Below are 9,477 nucleotides of genomic sequence, written 5' to 3'. Positions count from 1 at the left end.
CGTTCTGGATGGATCATCTTCGTATAACTGAACTTTCATCGAGTTCGGCTCCGGTGTGACTTCGTTCATTTCGCCTGCCTCTGACTCCGGCTGCTGTGATTGCTTTGCTTGATGGTGCCGATCTGATTGTTCGGCACTTTTAAGCGCAATCTGCAAACATTCTTTTGCTCTCTTTTGATCACCTCGGATGACTGCTATCCCTCCTTTAGTGGGGATCTTGATTGTGAGGTGATAAGTAGAGCAAATGGCCCGAACTGTGTTGAGCCAGTCTCTTCCCAGTATAATGTTATACGGGGATCGAGCTTTTACCACAAAAAACTCGATCACCGTACTGGAGCTAGTAGGCGCTCTTCCTACCGTAATCGGAAGGCTGATAATACCTTCAGGGCGGGTGTCCTCCTGGGCGAAACTTTTCAGAGGAATTGGGGCCGGACTGAGCCGAGCTGGATCCACTTCCAGCTTATCAAAACATTCTTTAAAAAGAATGCTAACCGACGCTCCTGTATCCACAAACACTCTGTGGATCAGTTTGTTGGCCACTCCAGCTTGAATGACAATAGCGTCTTGATGAGGAGAAATGGCCGGGACGGGATCTGCATCTGAAAATGTAATTACTTCCTCCTTCTTCAGCCTTTTATGTGTTGGCTCCTCTCGATTGAAGCCTCTGCGCTCTGACTTTAGAGACGATTTAGTCTTCCCGGCTGGGAGAGCGTCAATAGTCTGGATCACTCCATCATATTGCGGCTCGTCATCGTCTTCGAGATCCTGTTGCCTTTTAGGATCCTGATGAGCGCAGTTCGCACTTCTCTGTTTCTTATTCTTTTTCGGCGGCTTGCTTTGGTATTTTTTTAACGTCCCTGCTTTCACAAGAACATCAATATCTGCTGCCAAATTTCGGCACTCCTCGGTATCGTGACCGTGGTCTTGATGGAAGGAGCAATATTTATCCTGACTTCGGCGCGTGGCCGATTTCGTCATCGACTTTGGTTTTTCGAACATATCAGAATGCAGTTCGAAAATTTCCGCTCTCGACTTGTTCAATGGTACGAACTGAGCGGGTGGTTTCTCAGGATTGAGACATGGTCCCAATCTGTCTTGTACCGGTGCCCTTTGAATTCTTTCAAAAGGAGTTCGGCGAGGATGTCCCTGATCGCTATGATCGGGCTTCCTCTTGTCTCCTCTGGAAGAGCTGTCTAAAGACCGTTTTCGACGGTCTGCCTCATCAGCACGAGAAAACTGGTCCGCAATGTCCCACATCTCTTGAGCTGTTTGCGGACTGCATTCAACGAGCTTTCTGTAGAGAGCTCCTGGCAGAATTCCATTTTGGAATGCCGAAATGACAAGCAGATCATTGAGATCATCTACTTGTAGGCATTCCTTGTGGAATCTTGTCATGAAGTCGCTAATCTTTTCATCGCGACCTTAACGTATAGAAAGCAGCTGAGCCGAAGTGATTCGGGCTTCCGCTTTCTGGAAGAACCTCCTATGAAAAGCATCCATTAGATCTCTGTAAGATCTAATGCTGCCTTGAGGGAGGCTATCGAACCACCTTCTTGCGTTCCCGATGAGCAGCTCGGGAAACAGCTTACACATATGAACCTCATTGAGACCTTGGTTCGCCATATTATACTGATAGCGTCCCAGGAAATCATGAGGATCCACTAACCCGTCATAAGTCACTGACGGAGTTCGGTAATTCTGTGGCAACGGAGTTTTGGTGATATCATCCGAAAATGGAGTCTTCAGCGCTCCATACATAGCGAATCCGACATCTCTACGGTATGGTGGAGATGGAGTTCTCCTGTGATTTCGGTAACAAGGAGGAGAAGGAACATATCGGTGGTGAGGATTCTTTCTCCTGGAAGATACGACACTACTGCGGTAGTGACTTTCATGTCTGGAGGGGGAGGGAGAATCCGCCGTTTTCTTCTCCGGCTTCTGGCTCTTTTGCAGGAATGTTAAGAACTCATCCTGCTTCTCAGCCAAGAACGACTTGACAGCCTCATTCAAAGCGAGCTGCTGGGGAGGCTCGATGCGATGACTTTTTGAGTGGTTTGTTCTTTCACCGTGAGAGCTGGAGGCAGATTTCTCCCGAGGCTGTTTTCCAGACCTACGGGCTGGACTAGCTTCCTCACATTCATCACGGACGGAAGTATGGGTGTTGTGTGATCTGGTACGCATTTTTTGGTGGAAAAGGATCAAAAACTCGCTTTTATCACAGTTTTGGTTCTCTGTTTCCCACAGACGGCGCCAGTGATGATGTAGCGAATTTTTGATGGGAATAAATGCAAGTAATAAACGATCACAACACGGAAAATTACGTGGTTCGATTTACTGAGGTAAATCTACGTCCACGGGAAGAAGAGAGGGCAAATTTGTATTGCTTGGTCTCGCTTACAGATTACAATACTGATTTGCTATAAGATTCAGGATCTAGAGAGCTTAACCCTCGTCTATCTGATCTAAGTTCTATTTATACATTCGAACTAAGATCGTGGTTTGCAGGTTGATAACTGCTTAATACCACTAAATAGATCGTGGGTGTAATGGAGGTCGTGGAGATCCTGCATGGGTCCACTATCTCCTTGTTCGGTCGAATACTGAGACCGAACTGCTGAACTTTGCCGATCAGCTTTTGCCGATCTGAGAGTTGAGCTCGATAGGTCGGCTTTTACCGAGCTATAGGCTGTGACCGAACTCTTTGGTTGTGCCGAAGCTTTTGCCGATATGAGAGTTGAGCTCGATTGGTCGGCTTTTACCGAGCTATAGGCTGTGACCGAACTCTTTGGTTGTGCCGAACTGATACTCTTTCTTGGACCGAACTGCTGGGTCGGCTTTTACCGAGCTATAGGCTGTGACCGAACCCTTTGGTTGTGCCGAACTGATACTCTTCCTTGGGTTTTGGGCTGATGGGCCGTCACTGCTATTGGGCTCGCAATTATTGTTTAGTTGTTTAGTTCGTATCCCATCATGCCCTATCCTGTCAAATGAGACCATGTTTTTCTACATCGCTGGATCGCCTTGAATAATTGTTATTTGGATAAAAATGGTATATTTAATCTTATATACAACTTATACATGCTTCTCATACAAATAATTTTATGCGTTTAAATATAAACACACGTTATCTTCAGAAAAATAGACGTATAAGAACAAAACCATCCATTATACATATTTTAAGTTGGAATTGAGGATGACTAGAACTAGAAGAGTTAGTGTTGCACGAACTACGCACATTCAACCATATTAATTAAAAAACACACACACAAAAATATTAAATTCAACTCAACCAAATCAAACTCTATAACATGATTATATTTGTCACTCGGATTTCTTTAACACAAGACCAGGACATTATCAATCCAACACGAAATTAAAAAGCAAGCTATATGTCTCATGATATACAATGCAAACTTTAAATATTGTACAAACTCCAAACTATGATCTGAACTGTTAAAAAATGTCAACAGATGATAAAACAATAGCACCAAAAAATGGCAACACAGTGTAAACAGTTGACGTTGTGTTGACGTTGTGTTGATACTGTATTAACATCAAAATCTTGAAATTTTACACTGTTGATACTATGTTCAAGAGTTTGAAGTTTGTACAATATATAAAGCTTGCATTTTATCGGGACTACAAATCGAATATCAACCATTTTGTTTAATAAAAACAATTAGAAATTGCGAGGGCCAGCAATGCACTTCACCACTTTCTTGACACTATTAGTCCTACCACCACGAAAACACAACGTTGACGTTGGTGAATCCCTTCCTGCCTCATCATACTCATCTTCCTCGACATCAAAATGAACCGAACATAATCCAGCTCTCTCACTCTCTTTCGACGGTGACGGCTTTCGCGGGGAAGTGGGAGCGCTGGATTTCCTCCAAGGAGTCGTCGCTAAGACTATATTGAAAATCTTGCGACGGTGCTTCTTCTTCGAGCCAGGGCTAGCCAGAGGGCTCGAATGGAACTGCGGTGGCGGAGTCAATGGCGGGAGAGGGCCGTCGCTGAGCTTGTGCTTAGGCGTCCCGGGCTGAGACTCCCACAGGAACGGCACGGAGCCGGCGCCGGCGCCGTAGTACAACACCCGGAATGATGCCTCGCCACCCGCCTGCTTGGAGGAATTGTACCTTTTGTGATGCCTCGATAAAAACTTGTCACGTTGGGAAAGAGTTGATGCAAAGTCTTGGCCACCATTCATCATTTTTGATATGTTTGTTTGGATTGAGGAGAACTTAATTTTATGATGAGTTCGATTCTGGATCTGGAATTGGAGTGGAATTTATGGAAATGACAAGCACATGCGGCTAAAGTTTTGAAGTAATATAATACTCCATCCGCTCATTAAATATGCAACATTTGAGAATTGATACGTGATTTTATGTAGTGTTGTTTTGTTAGTTAATGAAGAGAGGGTAAAGTAAGAGAGATGATAAATTAGAAATAGAATTATTTTCATTTTAAGAAATATTTCATTTTTAAAGGGATAATCTAAAAAAATATTTCCATTTTAGTGGGACAGTACTTTGATAAGATTTGAAACACAAAAATTTCGAATGTAGAGATGCCCGGATAGTTATTGGTTTTAAGAAGTCGTTGTTGGAATTTGTGATGTACATAAAAATCAATACATCCTTGGTGATATTTTATGAGGGAATTGTATATGTGGAATAGGTGCATTAAATGAGTAAGCCAATATTTGATTATTGTTTGTTACATTTCTGGCATGTAGCATATTTTTAGATTTAGATAAGCGATTCTTTAAATAGAGTTGTTGATGTGGGATGATCTCAACCATTTAAACATTAGTCTACATGATTAATTCGGGAGTGGGGTAGTTAATGATAGATATGGTTACGGATGAGTTTGGACATAATAAATATAGATGTGTATTTCAATAACGGGTTGTGATCAAGATATAACAATTCTTAAATGTAGAACCAATCTTAAATGTAGAACCAAGACCAAATTTGAATTGAAAACATGATTAGTGGGGTGGTTATAACCGATGCATTGTGATTATGTATGAAATTTGATCTTGACCATCCTTTTTCCTCATTCAATGGATGAAATGTAGTTCTAGGTTATACACTTTAGATTGTTTTGTATATAAGACAACCCTTTCAATAACATAATAAATATAGATGTGTATTGCATATCGAAAGTATTTGTGCGAGATCTAATCTACAGAAATAGAATCTGCAGAAATAAAAAATATAGAATAATTCTATATATAAAATAGAATTAGAATCCAGGAAATTGAGTGATTCCCTCTTTGTTCTAACTTGGAAAGTATCAATAGATGCTATCAAGAATCAAGATCAAGGAAGAGGTCTTCTGAATCAACCAATGAATTCTGAATCAACCAATGAAGTTCATTTTTTAAAAGCATCATCAGGAAAAATAGAATGGAGATTTTTCAACCAGCAGAAAAAGAAATTCACTAGGCTAGTTATTTTCTTACTAGTATTAGCATTCGTGCTATGCACGGATCATAAAGTTTTCATAAAATTTTAAGATAAGAGAATTTATATAATAAAATAAAGGAAAATATGCCGATCAAAGAGGATATATACACTAAAATACTAACTGATTTGATGGTTGTGATAATATAAAACACTGTACAAATCACGGTTCTTGGATTGGATGGTTGTGATAATCTAAAACCAAATAGTAACTGATTTGATTAGTGCATAAAATGAGACTACATCATTAGTAGATGAATATTAATAGTTGAAGTATAAATTAAAAAGATCCATTTAATTAAGAATGAACTACAAAAATGGTCTATGAACTATGAGTTTATCTCGCCAATAGTCATTGTATTTTAAAAAGATCCTCAGTAGCCCTGGACTAAGGGTTTATTTCAAAATCGGTCCTTTTGCATTTTTTCACCTGAAAATGCCCTTTTGGGGGCCGTGTAATTACGTCTTTACACAATTTTCACATTTTCAATCTGATATTATTTCAATGATGTACTAAATTTGATATTATTTCAAAATTATCTTTTTCTTCCATTTTTTTTAAGGAGGATCAACGATGGTTCCCCATCTACCCCCGAAGTGACTCGGACCCCCGGCCTAACGGTCGGAGGTGAAGCGTCTTACCACCGAGCTGCGCTTCGTTGTCTTGGAGGGGACCAACGGGTCCACCTACCTTCCCTCCAGTCACGGGTCTAGACCAGTTAACCTATCTTCCCAATTATGGGCCTGACCAGTTAACCTATCTCCCCTCGCTCCTGGGTTCAGGCCAGTGAACTCATCACCCCCCAGGGGAAATAAATCCCCAAGATGCGCCTCCCAGGGGTCGAACACGTGACCTCTAGGATGGCGCGGTATCCTTGCCCCCCTTCTCAACCACTTGAGCTAAGGGGCTTGGATCCTTGCCCCTCTAGGATGGCGCGGTATCCTTTTTCTTCCATTTGTCATCCTTCACTTTATTTTTTATATTTCAATATCAAATTTAACTTTATAAAATTAAATTTAAATTTTAAATACCAATAAATTATTTTGAATTAAAATTATTAATTTATGTATTCTATTATAAAAAAATTTGTGTGAAGTGACTGCATAGTTTTATTTCTATATAGATAGTTGTGAGTTGAGAAAGAATTCATAAATTAATAATTTTAATTCAAATAATTTATGGATATTTAAAAATCTAGATTTTTAAATTAATTTTATGAAATTAAATCTGATATTGAAATAAAGAAATAAAGTGAAGGATGGCAAATGGAAGAAGAATATATAAATTTGAAATAATATCAGATTTAGTACATTATTGAAAAAATATATGATTAAAAAAGTGAAAATTATGTAAAGACAAAATTAACCGACCCCCAAAAGGAAATTTTTGGGTGAAAAATTGCAAAAAGGACCGATTTTAAAATATGCCCTTAGTCCAGGAACTACTGTAAATATTTTTAAAGACCAGAGACTATTGACAAGATAAACCATAGATCAACAACCATTGTTATAGTTTACTCTTTAACTAAAAACATCATGCAAAATACTCAAATATTAATATTAATAGTTGAAGAATAAATTAAAAAGCCCATTTAACTAAAAAAATCATGCAAAATACTCAAAGAGTTTAAAATTAGAAAAAAAGGATACAAATAAAACAATAAATTTCATTACTTATTACTCCATTCCCAATTTCCCATGGATATGAATTAAGAAAACCATACATTTAATTCAAAAAAAGACCACCTAATTTAAAACAAAAAGGCACGAAATAAGGAATACAAATAAACCCATTGATTAAAAATAAACCCTAGAATCTCACACGTATCCCTACTACACATCGTCATACATTTCAAACGGCAAACCCCAATTACAGATCGACGGTGGCAAAAACCGTTCCCGATCAACAATTAGTACCTGTTGGAATCGTGCTTGTTCAAATAACTTTGACTAATAATAAATATTATAAGACATTTAATTTTGTGAAATTAAATGCAATAGCGTCAATTTACGTTCCGAGTAGATGACCGTAATATATTCATTTTCTCAAATCCGATTCCTGGTGAGTGAGAAACAATATATTAAATTTGGTCACAATAAAGCTAGAAATGAGCTATGATAAAAACTAAGGGATTAATTAAATGAGTGTTAATTATCCCACATCAGGGATGATAAACTTGTTTGATGAAGTATTTAATAATATGAATTATTATGTGTAACAATTATCGTGGAATAAGATAGGTGACAAGAGCCCACACGCGCGCACACGCGAGCCGCGAACTGTGCACCGTGCGCCTTGGATCTTGTCAATTGGTATTTGGGTTGTTTTTTAGAGCTGTTTGTTGAGCGTGGTTCAAGCCCCCCTCTTGTTCTTTTTAGACCACCTCAAACTCCACGCTATCCCCGACGGACCCCGACGCATAACGGGAGACAAAAGGTCCCCGTTGGACCCTGCCGCATAACAGGAGACAAAAGGTCCCCGATGGACCCCGACGGTTACAGTCAATGGCCTTGATGACAGACATTATGTCTTTTGACTCCAGCAACCCCGTCGAAGCTCTGCCCCCGCCTTACTCCCGTTCGCCGGAGCTCTGCTGCTAGCGGTGCTGCTACTTAAGAGATGAAACCGTTTTATCTTTAGGGACGACACGCTAAACCGAGAGCACCATCGGGGCATATCTCATTTTGCGGAAAGAGGACTCCTCGACTCGGCTTACCGTTTTCCACAAGCTTTTCCTTGTAATTTTTCAGTTGTTTCTGTATAATTTTCTCCTTGTTTTTTCCGTGTAATTTTCGGCCGGCAAGATTGTATCTCAAACTCAACAATCGCAAGACGAGATATTCTTGCCACTAAAGGAGTTTACACACACCAACTGAACTTAATCAACACCTTTGCTTGGAGATGTCGACTGACCCATCTACCGCCGCTGTCACTGTTCCATCCACTGTGTCCCCCGTTGCACCCGTCAACACGTCGTCGAACATGACGATGATTCCGACTCCTGGCTTTTCAACTTCTTCCTCAACAACCCCTTGGGTGTTTGACAACCCCTTTGGGACAATTTCCGGATTCACCTCGAGTGGATCGATCGGTTCCACTTTCAGTGGTTCCATTGGATCCTTCATTGGGTCGAGTGTTGGGACCTTCGGGCACGACACGGGTGTTGGATCCTTCGTTGTCAACATGAGTGCTAGCTCCTTCGGGGGCAGCACGGGTGTGGGATCCTTCGGGGTCGGCACGGGTGATGGATCCATCGGTGTCGGCACTAATGCTGGGGCCACCATGCCCCACGCAAATATGGGGGGTACTGTGCCCCAACCAATTGTCAGCTCCTACGGGGGCAACGGACTCGGCACCAATGGCACCAAGGATGATGCCACCCGCCGAGAAGCTATCGAAGTTCACGGGAATGGACTTCAAGAGATGGCAACAGAAAATGTTGTTCTACCTAACAACGTTGGGCGTCGTGAACTTACTCAAGGAGAACGAGCCAATCCCGCCAAGTGAGGACGAGGCACGTGTTGAGATGTACGTCGAGTATGACGTTGGGTGCAAAGGAGACTATCTTTGTAAAAACTTTATTTTAAGTGCTTTAGATGATAGTTTCTACAACGTGTATTGCACTATTCCCACATCAAAACAAGTGTGGGAAATGCTAGATGAGAAGTATCGTAGTGATGATGCAGGCACTAAGAAATTTGTAATAGCCAAGTACATGGACTATCAAATTGTCGACTCCCGACCAATCATGGACCAAGTGCAAGAGTTCCAGCTGATCATCCACGACCTCGTCGCTGAGGGAATGACCCTGCCTGAAGCTTTCACGGCGGGCACAGTCATTGAAAAACTTCCACCCAGCTGGAAGGACTTCAAGAGCTACCTTAAGCACAAGTGAAAGGAGATGAATCTTGAAGACTTGATCGTGAAGCTGCGCATCGAGTCAGACGTGCGCAAACACGATGATTTGGCTAAGGGCCATGGCCCACCTGTTGCAAAGGCCAA

General features: G+C 41.0%; 1 protein-coding gene across 1 annotated transcript; it reads right to left on the bottom strand.

The window, feature by feature from the left end:
• Positions 1-3,679: 3,679 nt before the first annotated feature.
• LOC121745842 lies at positions 3,680-4,213 on the bottom strand. The gene has a single exon (XM_042139789.1). The coding sequence runs from the start codon at positions 4,211-4,213 to the stop codon at positions 3,680-3,682; it is 534 nt and encodes a 177-aa protein (XP_041995723.1).
• Positions 4,214-9,477: the final 5,264 nt, after the last annotated feature.

The sequence above is a fragment of the Salvia splendens genome, chromosome 8 (genome assembly GCF_004379255.2).
Source record: "Salvia splendens isolate huo1 chromosome 8, SspV2, whole genome shotgun sequence".
NCBI lineage: Eukaryota > Viridiplantae > Streptophyta > Magnoliopsida > Lamiales > Lamiaceae > Salvia > Salvia splendens.
Note: the sequence above shows the minus strand (reverse complement) of the source record. Positions and strands in the feature narration are given on the sequence as shown.

Bases quoted from the DNA above. Each gene is read 5' to 3' on its own strand.
- LOC121745842 (XM_042139789.1), bottom strand. From the start codon at position 4,213: ATGATGAATGGTGGCCAAGACTTTGCATCAACTCTTTCCCAACGTGAC.